The sequence below is a fragment of the Etheostoma cragini genome, chromosome 10, assembly GCF_013103735.1.
Source record: "Etheostoma cragini isolate CJK2018 chromosome 10, CSU_Ecrag_1.0, whole genome shotgun sequence".
Lineage (NCBI taxonomy): Eukaryota > Metazoa > Chordata > Actinopteri > Perciformes > Percidae > Etheostoma > Etheostoma cragini.
In genome coordinates this window covers 948,238-970,381 of record NC_048416.1, presented here as the reverse complement: position 1 = coordinate 970,381, position 22,144 = coordinate 948,238, and the positions used below count along the sequence as shown (strand labels likewise).

The 22,144-nt window shown below is 43.8% G+C and overlaps 1 protein-coding gene across 14 annotated transcripts in view; it reads right to left on the bottom strand.

The window, feature by feature from the left end:
• The window catches only part of tenm2 (teneurin transmembrane protein 2), a 227,050-nt gene that overhangs the window by 35,876 nt on the left and 169,030 nt on the right, over positions 1-22,144 (bottom strand). For all 14 annotated transcript variants that reach the window (XM_034884104.1, XM_034884107.1, XM_034884112.1 and 11 more), the window contains 2 exons: positions 19,068-19,299; positions 10,583-10,821 (listed from right to left, as the gene is read on the bottom strand). In XM_034884104.1, coding sequence (XP_034739995.1) covers positions 10,583-10,821; positions 19,068-19,299 — 471 coding nt within the window. The remainder of the gene's footprint in view (positions 1-10,582; positions 10,822-19,067; positions 19,300-22,144) is intronic.

Sequence of the window (22,144 nt, the reverse complement as noted above, 5' to 3'; positions counted from 1 at the left end):
ATAGAGGACAAGAGAGACGGAGCGAGGGAGGGAGAGAAGCAGAAAAACTACAATGTCCTTCCTCCCCGTCTCTTCCCTCTTATATCCACCTCTTGCCCTTGCCTCTCTCATCACGCTGACCTTCATTCCTCTCCCTCTTTTCCTTCTAATGCCCCCTTTTTTCTTTGTCTTTTCTTCTTATCTTTGCCTGTCCTTCCACGTAGATAACGTAGACATGCCTCCGTGCACGCATTGAGGCGCACACACGCAGAAATGGTATCTGGGGAAGCAGTCGATGGAAAGATTACCTATTGAATCAGCGGGAGACAGTAAGCAATAGTGAGTCTATTGTGACGGTGCTCTCAATCTAGGTCATCCCCAAGAACACATCAGGCAGCCCTATAGTTAGTCTACTGTGCACGTCTGTTCACTGTGTGTGTGCGTGTTTGAGGGTCGGTGCGCGTGTGGTTTTCCAGAATGAGATTTCGTTTCCTTCTTTTTTTCTGTGGTTGGTTGGGAAAGCTTGACCAATAGGTGGCACTCTTACTCCTTGGCGACTTGAGCACAGAAGCCAATGCTTTGTCAACAGGTTTCTTTACAGCAACACGAAGAGCAGAGGAGACGGAGAGGGAGAGAAAGACAGAGACACAGAGGGACACTTGTTATCATTCCCTTTACAACCACCATCCCTTATGTTAACAACACTTCTAACTTTGTTAATTTCAGCCTAAACGAAACTGCTGAAATTGACTTATTTAGCTTTGTGTTACCATCATAATTGCATCATAATTGCAGTAATTACTGTTTTCAAGCTGCATAGGGAGGCTTTATTAAATGTCATGCCAGTAAAGCCTATCTGAATTGAGTCTGACTGACAGACACAGTTGAGAAAAAGAGAGATTGTCTGACTTGTGCTGCGTTCCTTTTTTAATCTAGGTCTTCTCACATGCACACACACATGGAAAGATCACAGAAAAACAGGTTTAACAAGCAAACGAGTTGGATTAAAAATAGATCTGTTGCTTCAAGAGGTTTTTATGTAATCTCGATGCATAATTCAGAGAGGCAAAGTGCTTGCCATATCATCTGCAAAAGACAACATCTGCAGCAGCGGCGGCAGCACTCGTGATCATGTGACAAAATAAGAAGAAGAAGAAGAAGAAGAAGAAAGGAAAAAGGACGAACTAATGGATGGAGGGACATTGAGATGAAAAGCATGAGGTGGTGGCTCGGCTCGGAGACAGAGGTCAGGAGCTCTTGAGAAAACAGAGGCAAACCTTGACAGAAAGAAGAGAGGAATGGAGAGAATACTGGAGGACAGCAAGAACTGAGAGAATATATAAGAACATATCAAATCCCCGGAGGATAAAGGAAAAAGAGCAGAAAAACAGGCTCCAGATGATGTTGCAGAGAAGAGAGGAAGAGATGACTAAGGGGGCCCCCACGGATGGAAAGAGGGAGGGAGAGAAGGATGGCAAGTGAAGAGGAAAGATTTAAGCGATGAGTGGCCCTGTATTCGTTGCCTGGACGGGTAAGAAAAGATGGTTGTGATTTATCCTTTGACGGTAAGTGGTTCTCAACACAGGCAATCAGACAGATATACAATGCTCATGTGCTCAACGTGTGTTTTGGGGAAATATTTATACCTCTCCGAGTTAAAGGGTGCAAATGGATTTCTGCATGAGTGGGGGGGAAGAGAGCAGCAGAGATGGAGAAAGGTGCCTTTGTGGCAGACTGTCGCACTGAGTGTTCCCTGACTGGAAAATATTGTATCATCATCATTCTGTTCTCTGGAACATGTTCCAACTCTCTCCCTCTCTTTCTCTTGTTCCTCCTCTGTGCTCTAATGTCTCTCGCCCATTTCTTTCCCAACTCAACCATATCATTGCCTATTTAAAAGGCAGCATCTGAACCAATTGCACTGCTCCTAATTGCACCAAAGGCAGAAAATGGCCTCTTGCATGTATTTGTGTGTAATCTCCTGCAATGCGAGTGAGATTACACAGAGAGCACGCGTGTGTGCACACAGGAGCTCACACACAGGCATCCCACTCTCCTTTGCCATCTCCCCTGGCCGTCCTGAAAAATGCATATTAACTGTTCTAATTCACCACTAAATTAAAAACTCTGACCTCAATTAGGGCGGTGATTGTAGCTGAGACCAGCCCCCCATCCTCGGCTTGACTGCTAATTGGTTTAGGAAGACTTTTTACCTGCCTTTCTGATTTTAGCCATCTCCAAGGCCCTCATTTGGTGAGCTGGTAGACATTGTTGTCCAAAACTAACACATGCACAAAAAGCAGCCATTTGAGAAAAAGCACCTTGGGGGTTTCTTTCTGCATCACTCGCTGTCTCTCTATCGCTGCAAGGGGTGCAGTGCTAATATGGGAGGGGGGCGACTGAGAGAAGAGCATAGTGCTGCCTCATGCTCTTAATATTCAGGCCGTTTGGGATATTTCTTAGAATTTACCACACAATATCCCCTTATGTAGTCTATAAATAAAGCAGCCGTTTTAAAGGCACTGCTTGCTGAGATCATTTAGAGTCTCAGACAGAGGGACGGGGGCGGCGGTTGGCTTTTGCCCTTGGGGGTCATAGACACTGAGAGAGACAATTTGTCTGCTTCTGCTGAGTGTGCGTGTGTGTGTGTGAGTGTGTGTGCTTGCTTAAATATCGCACGGTATTAACAACAAGTTGCACACACGCCAAGCACACACTGCCACCCCCATCGGGACCTCCTCACCCAGCTGATGCAACTGAACTGTAATTGACTGCAACACAAAAGGTTACGTGAGTTTTTCTCGCAGCTTCCCACCTGCAAAACAGTGTCTAGTGGGGAGAAACGGCAACACACTCAATCACACGGCAGAAGTGGCTCCTTATTGGCACTGAAATATTGAGACGACTCGATGCAGATGTAGCTGTGTGTGTGCGTGTGCATGTGTGTGATGGGCTAAATGAAAAGAGATGTGAATCTGAGTGATGTCCTCCTTACTGAATCCTCATTTCCTCTTCAGATATCTCTACCCTGACCCCTCCCCTCCCTGCACCTTCTCTTCTCCACATCAACCCACTCTGCCTCGCCTCATCCCCTCCTACCTCGGTCCTTTCCCTCGCATCGATCTGTATTAGAAACAGGATATGAGGAACTATGCTATCTTATCACAGATCAGAGAGTGAGAGAGAATGAGTGAGGAAGAAAGACGAAGGAAGAGTACGCTCCGGAGGCCAAGAGACGGAGAGACTGAAAGAAAATGAAATACAGAGAGAGGAAAAGAGAAGACAGTGATTTCTTTCACTTTGCCTTCATCCATCTCCTGTTTCGCACACAGGACTAGTGAGGCACCATAGCCCTAATTGGACTAACGATTGGGCCCCCGATAAGACCCGCGCTAATGAATAAATGAATGAGGAAATAAATGAAATGAGCCCATGCACGCTAATGCAGCCAATACGAACACTCAGCAAAATCAGTGAGTGGATGTTTGCACACGTCAAAGCAAAGGATATATCCTCCAAAGCACGTGCAGAGACTCCAGGTATACAGACAGAAAGTCAGAGGATGAACACTGATACTTCCTCCATGTGCTGGATGAACAAGTGTGCACCATGCTTTGCATCACCTGGCCAGTGCAGATGACCTATTTATCCCTCTGGTGCAGATGGTTTAGCACCTTGAGCCTGGTCCTGGCCATGCCCTGGTCTCTTCTAGGACCGGCAGCGTTCGGTGAGACCCTAACCTTTATCAGTACGACAGGCCCTTCTGCTACGGACACACGTTCCCCGTCTGATCCTTATGCCCAGGTTCCTGCATTCACCATATGCTGTCACCTCACACTTTCAGACACACACACGCGCACACACACACACACACACGCACACACACAGCCATGAGCGACACATCCTGACCTCTAGCTGTTCCACCTTGGATCAGCAGAAGGGAAGCCACATGGAGAGTGAGAGGGGACTTTGGGGTCAAGGAGGTTTGGAAAGCAGCCACAATGTAAGACCTGCAGGTCCGACCCAACTCCAGCAGACCGTCACACACTCAGGGACTCACTGCTTTTGTCTCCAATTTAAAAAGATAAGCTAAAGCTAAAAACAGAGCTAAATTTATGTTAAGACCATTTTAAAACTTTTTATATGTAAATAGCAACTTGATAATTTGTCTTGATTTTCTGTATTACACACCAACGGATGTGGCTCCCAAAAGAGGCGATACATTTAAAAACCTGTTTAAAAATCTTAATATAATTTTTTTTCTTTATGTTCTTTTTCCAGAAGCAAAAGGCAGGGGGTTGAGATGCCCCAAAGGAGTCGCAAAGATAATTCTGACAGGTTGCAGGACGATTAGAAAGGCAGAGAAAGAAGTCGTAAAAACAACAGTCATATTTCTGCCTCAAAAATGTGACTTTCAGATTTTTGTGAAAGCTTTTTTTAATTGTTAAATGAAGATTAGTATGAAAGAAGGTTGAATGGCTTGCAACTCTAAAATATAACCTGTGATATTGTATCACATCCATTCAATGAGACATTCTAAGAAATGAGAAAATCTAACAATTCTCCCCATTTCTCTGTTCATGTTCTACTACTTCAAACCTGTACTGAGCCAGTGGTTCCCAAACTTCCCAGGGTCACAAGGGGGGTTTGTGGGATGATTATTAAAATAGACATAAGTAATAGAAATTATATTTCTGAAAAAAGATGACATTTCTGTGCTTTGCTTTCAGTCGTGATAAAAAAGATATTAGACATGAAAGGACTGTCTGATTTGTGCATTGTCCATGGTCATGGTTTGGTGTTTTGAGAGGCCTCAGAGTCCTTCACTCTCAGAACGCTCTCTGTGAGAAGGCTCTGGGAGTCGGCAGGTTTAAAAAGGATGAAGACCTTGTAACATCCAAACTTTCATAGTAAATAGTCTGAATCAAGGGGTTACGCAACATTGTCCTTCTGTATGACGTGGGACAAACTTAAAGTTTTTGGTATCTCTGAGTGTATGTACAGTACACAGATTTGTTTTGTAATAACTTCATACATTCAAGTTACTTGTAGAAGAAATGGCCATCAGCTAGTTCATGTGTTATATATCTAAGCGAAGATACACCTTCACTATATTTATTGTAACATGACAAATCTCTCTAAAAATTATTTTTATTTAATATAATTTATTTGAAGTATCTATGTAACTATATATATATATATATATATATATATATATATATATATATATATACACCTTTATGTATATGTTTATATGTATACAGTATATATATATTTATATATATATTTATATATATATATACATAAAAGGATTAGTTTGAGAAGGAGCAGGCTGAAGCAGTGAACTTATTTGATTTCACAAATTCATCTTATTACAAAGTAAATAGATATACAACAATACCTTTACATTACATTTGCGTTCCTATGTTTCGCTCTATTATTTTCTGTGTTGGCCAAGTAATCATTTCTTTAATGCATCTCTTTTTTTTAAATCCAAGAAGGGAACTTTACTCTTTGGTTGAACTCTCAACTACTAGTTTAACGGGTCAAAATAAGTCGGGAACACCTTCATGAAGCTGTCAATGGTGCGAGAAGACGTTAGTCCTTGTTCAATGGGATAATTAGTGTCCTGTATGTGGCAGGGAACATTTCATTTGGAGGCACAGTGACATCAAATCTGGGGGGAAATTCTTTTAAAGGTATCTGGTCCTTTCAACAGATCTGGGTTTTGTTTTTTAATCAGTGTGATGTGATAATGTGTCTCCGGTGATTTAAAAATTGGTTCCCCTTTCTGATTGGTTGTTACAGCCTGGGGCTTTAGTATAAAGAGATGTCTTGTCTCTAATAAACTCAATGCTGACAATGGGTGGGAATTCAACCTTCATATTATTTTCAGCTTTTGGTCCTTTTTTCTAATTATGTATTTTAAGTCTCATACTTCAACAATTTTATGACAAACTGTGGATGTCTTGACTTGGAAAATTATCTTATAAATTGCCAAACATCATGTGTGTAATTCATACCTCAATTCAAACTGGCTCAATTCAATCTTTTCTTTCATACTTCATATTCCTATGCACCTGTCTACCAGTTGTACAATAGGTTATACTCCAGAGAGAGAACAATCTGAAAATCTGTAAAAACCTAAATCAATGAACATCTCACACACATACACTCTGTTAAATTACGCATTTTTACTTTAGCAGTACAGCGTCTTTGACATTCTGATGGAGGAAAAAATATGCAAAAGTTTTAGGCAAAAAACCTCTTTGAACAGAATCATACCTAGTATACGTTGGCAGAACTATACATTTTTGCACAGTAAAATCTCTGACATGTTTTTATGTAAGGGAGGAGTGATATGAATACACTGAAGTGAGACACTTCTAACCAGGAGGAATGGGCAGTAAGCGATTGGGATCAGTCTGGTACAGCAAGACAGCAATGATGGATGGAAAGTGGTTAGCTTGGAGGCATGAAGGTCACAGTTGATGTGTGTGTGTGTGCGTGTGTGTGTGCGTGTCTGTTTAATCAATAGACAGGGGAGCTGAGAGTAAGACTAAAAATACATTGCATGTGTGTGCGCGCGTGCATGTGTGTGTTCTCATTCATCAGTGGTGACAATACCATGTGGAGTATGCAACTGCATCCGACAAATTCAGCCATCACACACACATTCACACAAACCCCCCCGCAAAGGTGACACCAGCCAGCACCGCAAGCAAGTTTACTCATTGCAGTCAAGGGCACACCTGTGTCTGTGTGTGTGTGTGTGTGTGTGTGTTTGACTGTGCACATACTGTGTGTGTGTGTGTGTGTGTTTGACTGTGCACATACTGTATGTGTGTGTGTGTGAAAACAATCCACCTGGACCCTGACATGTCCTCGATCTTTCATCTATGTATCAAACTAGCCTTTTCCTCTCCTTGCTAACCACAATGCATCTCTTTTTCTGTCTGTTTTTCTCTCTCTGTACATCTTCTGCCCTGTGAGACTTACATCCTTCTTCTCTTTTTATTGGTTGTAACTTCTATTGCCCCCGTTTGCCCTGTTGCTGTCCTGTCTCCACCGTCTCTCTCTGTCCTGTCCTCTCTCTGTCACATTCCCTCTGTTCTCCGCTCGCTGTGATCAATTAGGAGACATTAGTCCCACAGATATTCCAGGTGACAGAACCTCATCTCGTCTCCTTCTGCCTCCCCTCAGTTTCTCCTCTCCACACTAGGCTGTGTCGTCACGCCTGCCCCTCTTCCCCCTCGGCTCCCCTACTTCTCCCCGCCAGTGCAAACAACAGACCTCGCTCCTCTCTTCTATGTTTCCCCCCTTCAATCTCGCTCTCATCCCTCACGGCGCCAACAGTGACTTATCAGCCTCAGCCCTTCTCTCCTGCGTCTCTCCAGTCATCTATCCTCCTTTTGCTCTTCCCTTTATGCTCATGCTACATGCTGACAGTGACGCACCTCCCTTCTTCCCCTCTGCCCTCTCTGCTCTGACTCTATTCCACCCCTTTCTTTTCCCCCTCTCCCTCTCCCTTCCCCTTCCTCTATCTCGCTCTCTCCAGGTTGCCGTTCACAATGACGGACCTGTCTTCCCCTCCTGTATGCCAACCGTTCACCTGTATCCTAGCAACCACCTCTCCTTTGGCTCCGGTGCTCCATGCGGAGCAAGAAACAAGATGCCGGGGGAAAGAAGAACAGGCACTCTCGTTTATCCTACTCCCTCCATTCGTTCAGTCATTCCTTCACACGTGAAGACGAGGCCAAACTCCGCTGGAGTTGGAGGCAAAACGCTTTAACTGAAAATACAACACATACAAATACACTCTCTCAAACTCATGCAAACACACTTTCAAGTACAGAAATGCACAGACACACAGCTGCACGGATTTGTTTGTTGTGTTTGGACGTGTGTGTGTTTATCGCGTCCCAACGGCTCCGTTCTAACAGTGGGAGACAGTGAATAAGCTTCAAAGAGATATCATCTACCATGCTCCTGAAGCATGCTGAGTCCAGCCTTTCTAAACAGTTCTCAGTGTGCATGCATACGTGTGTGCGTGTTTCTGGAAGATTGTAGAGCAATTTCTGAAGCTTTATTTATGGTCTTGAGAAGCAAAAAGAAAAATAAATGCGTTTGAGGACCAGCGCGCCCTCAAAGCGTCGCAATCAAACACACACATTGTCACACACATATTCCGTAGGTAGTTTTCATGGAAGGAGCACTCACACACATACACGCACACATTCGCGCACTAAAAGAAAAGTGCTGTTCAGGCACATGTGTCCTGGTGTAATTTATGAGTGGGCTCCTGGGCGGGTGCCTCAGAGGGGTCCTCTTCACGCTACATGGCTCTGGGTGCTCTGCACAATCCCCCTAGTGAGTGCTGGGCTCTGTTTCTCTCTTACACACACACACAAACACACACTAACAAAAAATACTATAAAACCCTCCTTTTGAGCAGTGAACTCTTCCGACTGAAACTCGCTGCATGATTAACGCTACAAAAAGCTAGGTAAACACAAGGGTTTCAGGCTCGGCAGCACTGCTACAGCTCTGTTCAGCACGGACAAAACACCAGAGCAAAACATTTCCTTACAACAGCTGAAAAGGGGCTTCAGAGTTAGCAAAAATAATAATGTAATAACAATAAAGTATCATTTCAGCCTTGCTCAGCTTACCGAATTATGGCCACTTGCACAATTAGGTTTGGTGGTAAAGCACTGACGTTTGGGATGTAATAAAACAGTAAATACACAGAAAGTGGAATTTAAAGGAAAACATATTAGCAACTCTTGCTCCTAACTCACTGAGTTTCATTCATGCAGTAGAGTATGTTCATATTGCATTGGGATGTCCTGCTTCCCAGTCTCTTTTTTTTGCTAAAAATGCACATAAAGTAATTTCTTAGTATAGCTAACAAGCTATTTCTAATCAATTAGGATAGACAGGCAGTACTGTTAACAAGTTGTATGTGTTTGGCATGTACCCAGATGGCACATTAACACGGATGTAGTGGTAAGAAAAATATGCAAATGGCACGCCATTATGTTCTCAGAAATAGACACTTTTACTGTTTTCCTTATTTCTTCCTTATCAGCTTTATATTATTAACAATTACATGTCCTCTGATGGAAACAAATATCGTGTCATCGCAGCCCCAAGAGCGCCCTATGCTTTTAATAGAATAAGATGGAGGTTTTGGTAGGTTTTAATGCTCCACTAGCTCTCTGCCCTCAAGTATCAACGGGGAGGTCTTCCTTCCTCTCCCCACTCCTGTTTTGAAGCTCCATATGTGGCTGTCCAGCGCAGTGTGACCGTGTAAAGCTCAGGAGAGGATGGATCTGTCTGTGTGCCCCAGGCAAGGGGCCTTGATCTGCTCTGGAGGACACACACCACTCTCAAGGGCACTCCGAGGGGGTACACACACACACACACACACACACACAAACAGTGCACATATGCAATTTGGACACATCCAGGCAAGCAAGCTGAGGTGTATAAAGTCCACACACATACACACTCACTATATATATATATATATATATATATATATATATGTATATATATATGTATATATAAATGAAATGTAAAAATATATTAATAATGTATGTAGCGGAGATAAGCGGGCTGTTCTTTCTGCTGATGCCACTGTTTCCTAAGATCCCCCATCTGTTGACTGTAGTCTCTGGGGTAAGAGGCCAATCAAGGGCTCGGTGACACATCTGCCTTCTCACGCACGAACACACAGACAGACACACGCACACACACACATGCCCACACACACACACACACACACACACAGACACACACACACTTAAACAGACACAGGAAAGTATACATACAGTATGCTTTCTGTTACTCCTATTGTCTATCTCTCTCCACATACATGCACCCACATGCTGCATTCTTCTGTCCAGTGAATAAGGTCAAGAAGGAATAAAATCCTCGCCCACACACACTCCCACAAACTCTAAGAAAGTTCACTCTCTCTCTCTCTCTCTCTCTTCCTGGCAGATCCACCAGTAGACAGCCATCAGAATCTTCTCCTGAGGTGCTCGGTAAGTGCTCTCCTCTGAGTATCTACCATTGCTTCATGTATGATTATTGGACATTGGCTTTAGCTCAGTGAAAAACATCCAATCCCCAGCGTAGGTCTGTTAGGTGTTCCTATCTTAACTGATACCTGCTCACGGAAACAGGCCGGTATTCTGTGGCGCGGCCTCTTCCTGCCTGTCTGTTTACTGATGGAGATGCAGAGTGGAGGCCAGGGCTCATGCTGAGTAGGATTTTGACAGTGTAGCACAAGGCAACAGTGACAAAGCTCACACCTCAACAATCTGCTTAGTGTTAACAACGGGCCGTTAGCTTGGCGCTTTATTTCCGCTGTGGTCTGGGATGACTACTAATAAGAGTAAAGTTCATGTATTATAGGGTCAGGGTTAAACAAACACGGCTAACAAGCTGAAATAAAAGATATGTGACCAAGCATGTATGCATTAAGAGGTACTGACTATGTGTGTGTTTAACTCTTCATCAAAAGAAAACGCTCTTTATTAAAACAGATTAAAATGTAATTAATCCTCTTCATGAATGCGTGGTCATCACTTACCGATGAAGTAGGACAGTAGGATGGCCAGCAGGGCAGCAGCTGCGATGGCTGTCACCGCGGCACATTTCCAGCTGCAGTACTTGGAGGGCTTCTTTAGCTTGAAGGCTGAGCGGGAGAAGGTGTTTCTGGGCAGCAGGCGAGGGGGCGGAGAATACACCGTTCCCGAGGTCAGCGGGTAACCGGGGGAGGAGCTACTGAAGAGAGGGGTGGTCCCTGACGACGTCTTGAACAAGAAGTGTCTGAAGTAGGAAAAAACACAGGAGAGAAAAGGTTAGTCCACAGGTAGAAAAAGATGACGTAAAAGTCAGTAGTGGATACTGGTGCTGGCATCTCAGTGGGGAAGGTAAACACGGGGCAGGCACACCACCCAATCAGAGTCCAGATGACAGGGCCACATATGTGCAAGCTTCTGTCCAATTTCTCTTTCCGATGAGCCCTTCCTGCCATATGGGTTTGAACATCCTTGAACTGATTGTGTTTCCAATTCGGCCTGTTCCATTCCAAGGTCTCGTTGTAACCTCCACCTGCTCTACCCTTTTTCTCCTCTTTCCATTCCCTCGCTTCGCCTCCGTTCACCCCACTAACGATGCGCCTCGTTTCTGCTCTCCATGGCTTCAGAGGATCACTGCCGTCTCCTTTACCTATCCCTGTTGCCCCAGTGAGGTCAGAGCTCAGAGAGAGGATAAAAGAGGGATTTGAACCATCATCCCTTTGCTCGTATTACCCATTATCCTCTGAAATCTCTGCACCTGCTCACCCAAAGTGTCTCTTTTGACACCCTTTCCATCCTCCCCTTCCCATTTCCCATGCTATCATTTTTCTTCACCCTACTGCTACTCCATGCCTTCTCACATACATTTATACATATCACTGTTCCTCAGCATCTCCTTTTTCTCATCATTTCCTCCTTCATTCGCTCCTAAAAAAGAGTTCCCTCTCTTCTAACTTTCAGTCTTTTTTTCTGATCAGACCTTGAAGGAACATTTTTGGGGGAAAAAATGAAACACTGCATTTCAGAAACTTTTCAAAGACACAGTGAGAAAACTTTTATGACACCTTTGTGACTCTTTGTGACACACACACACACTCGTAGCACAAATTCAGAGAGATGAACTGCCCCTGCACAGACAACAGGTGGTACAACAGAAGAAAGCCCTCAGGTGCGTGTGACAGATCAGAGAGGGCGAGGTCACTCTATTCCCTCAAAGAAGACTGAGGACAGGGAGTTTTTGTCTGATTGTGTGTGTTTGTTAGTGTGTGTGTGTGTAAGTGTACATGCTCTGGAGCTTCTGTTGCTATGAGTTTGTGATCTTTGAAGGGAGGACATTTCTGCAGAAAGTTTTGTCTGGTTTTCACCTCTCCAAAAGGCTGTTTGAGGGCCGTTGCTAGGCTTGATGTTAGACATGTTGCGATGGCAATCATTCTTCTTATTACTACTTGGTTCTTCTACTGATAGTTTTAGCCATCATTTTAGACCTTTAAAGTGGAATTCTGCTTGCTAAGCAAACTTCCTGTCATATGATGTCATCCACTTACACTGAAACACATTGTGCCCTTTAGAATATTTTTGTTAAAGCGTAATTCACTAAAATGCGACATAGGTTCTTTTTGTGAATGTACTTGAGTCAAACTTTAGTTTAAAAGCAGCAATTTGGATGGAAGCGTCACTTTGAAGATTTACCATATTGTCGTTTTTTGGTCAAATGGCCTTTTGAATGGGAGAGCTAGGGGCGCTACTATGATAGAATCAAAAATCACTACTTTGCTCTAAGCAGGGGTCTACACACAAACTCAGCATTCAGAACATTGTTTGTGTCCACAGAGTTTACTAAAAAGAAAGGTTTTGAACGACTTACTTTAGCATCATTTTTTAATCTTTGGGAAATGGAGAATAGCAAGTCAGTTACGATTAAAAGTCCAAGCAAAGTCACGAGTCATCGATGTTTAAGTTGAGTTACAAGTCTTGTCTTTGTCAAGTGGAGTCAGCAGATTTGTGACTCAGGTCTGCCCCGGCTCCAAGATATGTGACCCATATAGAGTCCTCAGAAGTAAAGTAATACAAATGTGTTTGTGCACAAATGTGTGTCAGGGCTCAGTTCTTATTTCTGTAGCTCACTGTCTTTTATTCAGATTCCTGTCCTTTTGATGTCTTAAATAACTTATGTGTCATAACAGTGTGTCTGTAGGCTTACATGTGTCTTCCCTTCTAAAAAACAGTTATGTGATGTAATGTGCTCAGTGCATGAAGATTTGGTTTGGGAGCCCAGCTCCACTCTCTATCAATTATTCAGCCAGTTGTGCTCTGCCTCACTCATACTCTCTTATCATCTGATTGTTGGATTGCTATCCTGCTAGATTCTTCTCTGTTTTCCTCCTACATCTTTTCTCTCCTCCGTCCTCCCCCTTTTACCTGCCAGGTACGCTGCGTGACACCAGAGAAAATACAGGAAAGAGAAGAGAGGGGGATGGAAAAAACCTCTAGACAGATAGAGGCCGAATGAGCACAAGGAGATGGCACGCAAAGAAATATGAGGTTATTTTCTAAAAATACCAGCCTCTCAGTGTCACAGTCATCAATTTGAATGTGCATGCATAAATCAGCATGCTCCCAAATGTAAGAACGTGGATGGCACACACAAACACACACACACACACACACACACACACACACACACACACACACACACACACACACACACACACACACACACACACACACACACACACACACACCAAGGTCAACCAGCATGTGTCTTTGCTTCAACTCATTTCCATAGCCACTCTGTGATGACAAGGCCAGAGGTAATTAATTACATAACCCCTAATGTTTGTGAACGCAAGGAGGGGGTGAAGTGGTCTATTACTCGCATTCTGTGCAACACAATGTATGTGATTTAATGTGCTGGTATGCATTTGAACGCGGGCACCAAATTCATTTCATTTCCTGGCTTTGTTGTTTGTGTGCCGAAGCTCCACTGTGAGCTTAGTGTGGGATGGGAATATGTCTGTGGGCAACACTAATTACGAGTAGGAATGGAAAGTGTCTAATGTGCTCTGGGGAGGTAATTGACATTGATTTATGTTGCGGAGGACTATGGAGGGTTTCTATCATAGCAGGCAGCCGGCAATCACAATACTGTATCATTAGGCCGGGATGTGTCTTCGCTTGTATGTGTGTCTGAATATTTGTGTGTGAATATTCTGTCGATTTTTGACAGTGGTCCAGCATGGAAACGTCACACATAATTAGAGAGAGCTGACAGAGACATCCCTCCCCTCTAGTGTGCCCATTGCTACCTTGCTGTCATGCATCCTGTCTTACACGTGCAACACACAGACACACACACACATACATGCAGACCACACATGCATGACTAACACACTGACACACATTTGCACAGGCTCGGGCATAGGCACCCACCCACGCACAACAATAAAAATTCATGTGGGTTTTTCTTTCGGGAGATTGGCCTGTACATGCTCCTAAACATTTCATTTGCATCCCCGTGGAGCGAAAAGTGACATAAGAGAAGGGTGGAGGATGGAGAGGGAGGCTATATAGACAGACAGTGAAAAAGAGAGGATGTGTTTTCACTCCATTCCAACCCTGCCCCCCAGTGAGAGAAAAGAGGCCCTGGACAATTAACCACAGAACAGAGAGCATGCTGGGTAATTAGCAGGAAGTCAAAGCTCGCATTCCCCTTGAGCGAACAAACACACATGCTTTCATGCACGCTTTTGATTCTGTCAGCTCTCACAAACATGTGGCTGCTTATGATAGCACTCTGAGAAGAATCATCAGAGGTAGAGAACAATTAGCGGAGGTCGACTCGGTATGGGGGTGACTGAAAAGCGGTCAGATCTGAGAATGAAACAAAAGGCTCGGGAGTGGTGGAAGCTCAGGCATGGCGTCCTGAGAATTGTTCCCAACTACAATAGTAGGAAACAACAATCGGCAGATGGACGCGGTATTTGGGCATCCGTGTGCTGAGTGTAGCTTTGATGGAGGACATTCTGAGGCTGAGTGATGTGTGTAAAAAGAAACAAATATGCAGAGCATCATCTAGTATTCAACTATCCAGTGATGTTATTAAGAATTCCTTTGCATTATGTAAAGGAACAGTGCAACCAAATGACACTTTGTTTTCCTGCTGTGGATTTCAGGTGTCTCACATCACCTGAAATACACACTACCTCTGCTATCATCAGATGATTTATGAAATGTTTATGAAATCTAATATTAGGCTTGTTAAGCTTTAGGGAAAAGTAGCAGTGGTAAAGGCTGCATACTTAACGAGTGAGGCGATCGAGTAGACAGGATGCGTCAGGATCTGTCTGATTAAACCCAGCGAGTGATTGATCGATTGATCATAGTGAGTAATTAATCAAAGCAGAATGTTGTGATGTAGGCCTAAGTTAGTTTGGTCATCACCATTGGGACCCAGCAGAATCTGCATTTAGTTGAAGTTATTTTTAAGTGTCATGCTGGACAAGCATCATCAATGGCTTTGACAGACAGGAACTGGGGGGTTTAAAACTCTTTATTCTTTGGGATTCTTTGCTGTGTTTCAGGGATTTTGGACTGCTGTACACTTTAAAAACCAGCTAACGTTGTGCGGATTGAGTCAAGGGGTGTGGTTCTGTGCTATACTAGCTCCTCCGATATGAATTCGTCAAAAGGAACAGAGTCGGTATTGCAGCAGTGGTTACATTTACAAAGCAGACAAACGTGTCTCTCTTCAAGGTTGATGAAGTAGCTGTGCTGGACATGGGCTGCGTCTTCTGACGAAGCTCATGTAAAAGGATCAAACGCTGCAGAACAGCCTCTACATCAGACCATTTTCTCAACTGTTGCTGGTGCTGTTACCAAATGCTAGAGAATTATTTTGGGTGTGTGTGTGTTTTATTTAACTTGGAAATTAATTCCTGAAATAAGTGCCAAAAGTGCATTTATAAAAATAGCTAATTTTGTTAGGGTACTGCGCAATAATGTTAGATATTATGTTTACAGTATACAGCATTATACAATATCGTATCATTAATAAGCCTGGCATTGTATTATGTGGGTCTCATATGCATATTCCAGTCTTGGTTACAGGCCCGGGCATGAATCCACCTCCTGTTGTTCCCACAGGTAGCATCTTCGAATCTGTCCCTGCAGTAATGCATTTGAAAGTAACCTATACCCCACCACCCCACCCTCCGCTGCTGCTTCAAGATAAATTGAGATGCTGCAACCCTCTCAGCGATCTTATTCCTCCCCTAGAGCTGTGGCCCAAAGAGGAGGGAGCAGGGGGTGCAGGGGAATGTCCTGAGATCTCAGGGAGAGATTGAAACCGGCATAAGCTAGCCAAGAGGCTCCAAGGGGATTGGAAATCAGGTGCTTTCTCACAAAATACCGCAACACATGCACATAGTTGTGCACTTGCATGCACGCACATACACACATTTACACATACTTAAACACACACATGCACACGCCCTAGCCATCTATAGTCATTTACATCACACTGGTAAATGTATCCATGTTCTACGGGCCCCAATCTCCTTCCTCTGCCTTTCTATCTTCTCTCACACACCCTCCCCAAAACAATCTCCTTCAATCACCACCTCTCTCCATTTCTCTCCCTCTCGATTTATCTCTCCCTCCACTACCGTAAACCATTCCTTTCCATTTCCCCCCCTTTCTCGCTCTCTGGACTTATGTTTCTGTGCTATTTCACCCCCTCCTCCTCCTCATCTATTCCTATCTCTCTCTTTCTCTGCCAGTCATCCACGCCCTGGGGTGTTCTTAGGTGATCAATCTTCATTCTCTCAGCACTGTCACACTATCGGGTCAAGCCAAAACACACACAAGCACACACACATTTACTATAACGAGCGGACATCAAATGCCAACATTTACATATGATTGCAGAGTTCGGAGCAGGCGCGGTCAAAGAAAACACACATGCTCGGATGCAAACATGCACAATCACGTGCCCCCTCCCTCATAGGTGCGCGTGTGCTCATCATCGCCAAGCTGCTGGTTTTTACGAGATGGAGGATGGGCTCTGCCAGCATGGGGATGGTGTGACTCTCTGGCTCTGCTTGGCTGGCTCTGACCCAGTCTCAAGCTCCAGCCAGCCCACCCAGCCTCTGCCATCGCCAGAACCAGAAAGGAGGGCCCAATCTGGGCTTGAGGGTGGAGCTGGAAACTCAGTCGGCCGCTCTGGGCTCCATCTACTGTGACAGGCACTGAGCCATGCCCAACCCCACCACCTGAACACGACCACATACTGGCATCGCAGTGAGCTCAACAGCGTGTGCGTCGCTTGGCTTAAAACTGTAAAGATGGCAATCACAACAGCGTCTGTGAAAAGAGGATTTATAACTTTATTTTTATAACCTAAACCCTCACCAAAGATCCCGCATCATTTGCGGCAACAGAAATAAAATGTTATGGCATACGCATCACCATGGCAACACAGGTCTAGATAATGAATTGCAACTGGAAATAACTTCTATTTATTCTGGTTCAACACCACACTTCTCCTTCTTTTCCATCATGCATACCGACATGATGCATCAGCACAGGTTGAGCACAGACCTGAGACCAGTGGGGCTGAATTAAACATGGCCAGGCCTCATAAATACTGCACAGGGCCGGCACTCTGGGGCGCTTATCCGGGACCATCAGATGGAAGCCCCAGCAAACAGCAGGAGAAACACAACTACAGCTTGCTGAGTAAATGCTCAGAGAGCGAGCCTGCGCATGCTAGCAAGCATGTAGGCAATGTCCATCTCACTGCAAGCCTCATGAATAGTAATACCCTGCATGAATGCTCTGTTTGCCTGGTAAGTGTTCTTTGTATATTGGCAAAAGTGCATGTGTATGGTGTGTGAAATGGTTTGTATTTCCTGCTCCCCTCACTTCAGGGTGCACGCATAATGGCTTTGACACATAGCAGCTTTTTGTATGTGTTGCACCAGCAGATAAAGTAGAGAATGCATTCGAGGAGCACACTTTTGTTATTCAGAGGCCAAGAGCAATTTTCCTTTTGTTTAGGTGGTTCATATGTTGGCTTAGAATAAGGGAGCGGGAGTACTGACACACTGTACATACTATTCTGTTGGGTTGTATTAGCTCACAAATGTGTACCTTTTATCCATCAGATGAATTAATAACAAATGATACTATGTGCCAAAAATATGTTGGTCTTCTTTTTTTTTTATCCGTTGAGTGGTTTAAAGTTCAAGTCTTCTACCTTTGCCCTTAGTCCTGATCCCCGGACCTTCATGCTACGTATCACTGCCTTGGATGACTATCGCAACAGAGGAAATCTGAACATTGCACTCATTGTGGGTGGGTGTTAAGAGTAACATTTCAAAATACAATATATAATATCTGGTAATTCTAATGGGGTCTGCATGATAAGTGAATTGGCGTAAATGGTGCGGAGCTTGGACACACTGCACAGTTCAACTGTGGTTAACTTCGACACTCAAATTGCAAGTCCATGTAACACCTAACAAGGTGTAACACCTTTTTGGGGGGTTTTCTGGACTGATTTTTTATTCATAATTGTTGAATAGATCGTGGTGTACCATAGTAGAGTTGTGCAAGAGATTTTAATTTTGATGGACTGAAGCTCACACTGGTCCCTGCACCTCACTGTGTGAGCGACAAAGTCAGACAATGTTTACTGATTGCAAATCTTTTTAACAGCTGACCTTTGAAGTAATTTAGAGCTGTAAAGCCATAACTGGAGCATTCACGTGGGCAGCATTCTAATAAAACCCTGCTCTACCAGAATATAAACTGCTCCATAACAGGCAGGGTTTGCAGTTAGTCATGAGACAGGCACTGAGAGAAAATGTCAACTTTCTGATTGACGCTCAAAACACCCAAACCGCGACAGACGGTTTTCCTCCATGCAGCTGAGAGAAGCTTCCTTTGAAAATGAATGACTTACGGTAACTTTAGAAGTTCAAGTCCGCGACGGTGTGTACGTACAGTAAGGATGAAAACTGACGTTCCAACCCCAAGAAGAAGAGGAACTAACCCCACTAATACTGTAATTATGCGGCCATACCAAGCGGCATCACACAGGACTCTTCCTGGTGTGACCAGGCACTAAGTCGGTCTTCTGCTGGTTCGCGCTGGCCCGACAGTGATTTGTTCCAAGGCCACTAAGAACATGTCCTTCCTTTCTGTGAGTTTCTATTCCTAACATTCAAACCGTGACAAACTCTATGCTTGCCTGAGTGAGTAAACAGTTACGTAGCAGGTTATTTTCTCTTCAGCTTTTATTATCTATCCGAGCATTTCTCTCCGACACTCACAGGAATGTTGTTGAAGCGTGGCTCTGACCATTCGTTCCTCACTATTAATTGCTCATTCCACCGCTGTGCTTACTGTAAGTGACTCTAGATAATAGCATCATGCAAACATGTCAACTGGAAAAACAGAGAAGAATAGTAAAAGGAAAATATTGTCTCCGACCTGGTCTCCAGCGGGACGTTACTGTTGAGAACCCAGCTGTCTTGCAGCTGGACCGACTCTGGGGTAGTCGGCCCGTCTCCAGTGCCCGGAGCGGGGGCGTGAATTGGGTTGCGCCCCCCTCTCAGTGTGTTTCTGTTCAGGCTGTTGGCAGACTGGTGGGATAAGGTGTGGTGGTTGTGCGGAGGGGGCAGTGGAGGCCGTAGTGTGGACTGACTGTGGTGGTTGGCAGCCCCTGCAAGCAGACAAGAACGAGAAGAATTTAAGTGCCACACTTCTTTGTAAAGGAAATCAAGGAGAGTCTCAGATGAAGGGAGGGAAGGATTTGATTCCAAGATGCTATGAATGCAGGACAGAAATGTTATTTGATATTTAGTGTTTATTTCTCAGTATGCCAAAATAAGCTAAAAACCATTTCAGCTATCAAATAACTTCATTAACATTCCATTATGCGCTACTTTTATGTCGGCAAATCATTTTGTCAGAGTAGGTGTCATATTTTCCAAATGGTCGATAACTTATTTAAGCAGGAAATACCAGCTAAACAGATACATGACATTTGATTATCTAGTTTTCACATTTAGATTTTACATTATTCTAGAATTTGTCCATCCTATTTTTAGCCAATTCTTCCACTCTCTCACTTTCACTCTTGATTTCTTTTTCACAACTGAGAGAAAGTGTGTGTGTGTGAACAGTATTAGAGCAATCGGCACAGCGTGTGCCCTGTTCACTTGCTCTCAGACTTGGGGGAACATGTCAGCTAGAATCCAATACAAGCCCTTCCAACTCTGAGCTAATGGACTGTTGAGTGAGAGAGCTGAAAAACAAACCCGGATGACTCAGACAAGAACACCCATTCACACATCACCTTTCTATCTCCGTCTCCCGCCTTCTCAGTTGAGGATTTGAGCCTGTCTAGTGTGTGTGTGTGTGTGTATATATGTGTGTCTGGGTTTTTACATGGAAAAAAAAAACTCATACTATACAGTTTAAAAGACCCAGTTGCATCACTTCTTGGGAATTAGCATGCTTTTGCTGACACACTGACATGTGCATGTACTTAAAACACAGCTAATCAAAAAGAGGTAAAAAAGCACTTCACGTGTAACAATAAACTGTACACACCTTTACTGTAATGGGGTCTGAAAAGAAATGTTGGAGAGTCATTTGGCTTTGAATACTGGCTTTACAACACAGTTTGCTTTTTCTTTTATTAACCCTACACACAGCGCTTTCATCATTATTTTACACGTCGAGCGTGAAATACATTGTAACGATTCTGTTTGTTTGCACATTGCCTTCCATGGCTGATCAAAAGGTAGAAGCAAGCGCACATATGTGCACATACGTGTGGGGTTACAGCAACAGCAGTGACTGCTTTGTCAAGCTGCGCGATCACACTTGCCCTCCTCCATTTCTCATCTCCTCGTGAATTAGATGAGGAAGGAAACAGTGTGCGAGAGGAAGAGAGACGGCTGGATGTGTCACGCTCTCCCGTCTGCGTTTCTCCTTTGATATTTCTGGGACATGAGATTCCTGAGCGGCATAAATGATAGCAACTTTACACTAAGCCAAAACAGAACATAGATACACAAACAGCAACCATAGCATACAAATACATCTAGGAACAAGGTGTATTTAGAGCAATATATGTCCTTGCATGCACACTTTCTCCCTCTTCCCCCTTTCCATTCCCCTAGAAGGATGTTTAGAGCAAATGCATCTGCAGCTGTGATGGCGACCGGTTTGTAAGGTAACCTGACTGCTTCCGTGCCGCTACTGGGACGCAGGTGTCACCCACATGGCACTGAAGAACAGATGCTTGTGAAAGGAGAGTAGAGCAGAGGGGGACAAGAGAAAGAAGGAGGGGCCTGACCTCTGCTTCACGGGAGGGACACAAAACATCTGTCTGCACATGCAAAGATGCTCTTGGGAGAAAGAGACACACATACAGTACACGTGTGCTGTCTCGCATACGCAAACATACACGCAGTTACACTGTAAAGTTATGCAGTAAAATCCAACTCTTGCATCATTCACGTAGAGTGTAAATTGATATTAAGGTATGCAGAGCTTTATTGCTCGTCCTCTCCTCCCCCTCCTTGTCCTCCCTGTACAGCCTCTTAAGGGTTGTTTCCCTCTCTTTCATCTGGCTTTTATTTGCATTTTGTTTGTGTCCTTTGCAGAGATGTAAAGCACTTTGAGATAAATCTTGTTTGTTAAAAGCACTTTATAAATACATTTGACTCAACTCTCCTCTCAGCAATGCCCCTATAAATGGGAAATAGCATCCTAGTACACTCTATCAGCATACATTTTTATCTAAGCACAGCCACAATACACACAATCCAGACGCATACAATGGGAAAAAATAAGCCTGCACGCACACATGCAGACATGGATACACAGTCTGAGTGATAGAAAAATAAAAGTAGGCACTGCCGTGCTCACACACCGCCCCGCTGTCTCCCATGTTTAAATCTGCGTTAAAAAAAAGAATGCTCTTCGCCTTTGTTCACTTTCCTGCTATAAATATTAAACAGTTTTTCCAGTCAAATTTGGATGAATAATATATGGCACACCTTGTATGGAACAGGAATACATGATTTTTTTAGCCTTCATTTTCTATGAAACTGAATGTGTGTGTGTAAGTATCTTCAAGTGTGTGGGAATTTCTACATGCATAGTTGTGTGTGTGTGTGTGTGTGTGTGTGTGTGTGAGAGTGTGTATTGTTCAACAGTCCAGCCACTACATGGTTTCAGAGGGAGTCATATCCTCCACTGTTACATAAACTCACAACTAGCACATTTTGGTATAAATATTTTAACATTTGCCTTCAAACAACGAGATGGAAATGCAATTATCTATCATACAGCTGCAAATTCTATAACATCTCTCAAGATAATGTCAGAAACAAATAAATGCTGACAAAAGAACAGCTTGTAATTTTATGTTTATGCTCTTTTTGTAGCCTCCTGTGGCTAAAAGAATTGTCATGTACTGCACTGTAAAACCTGATGAGTTAGTTCAACTCAAACCGTTTGAGGAAACCGATTGCCTTGAATCATTTAAGTTT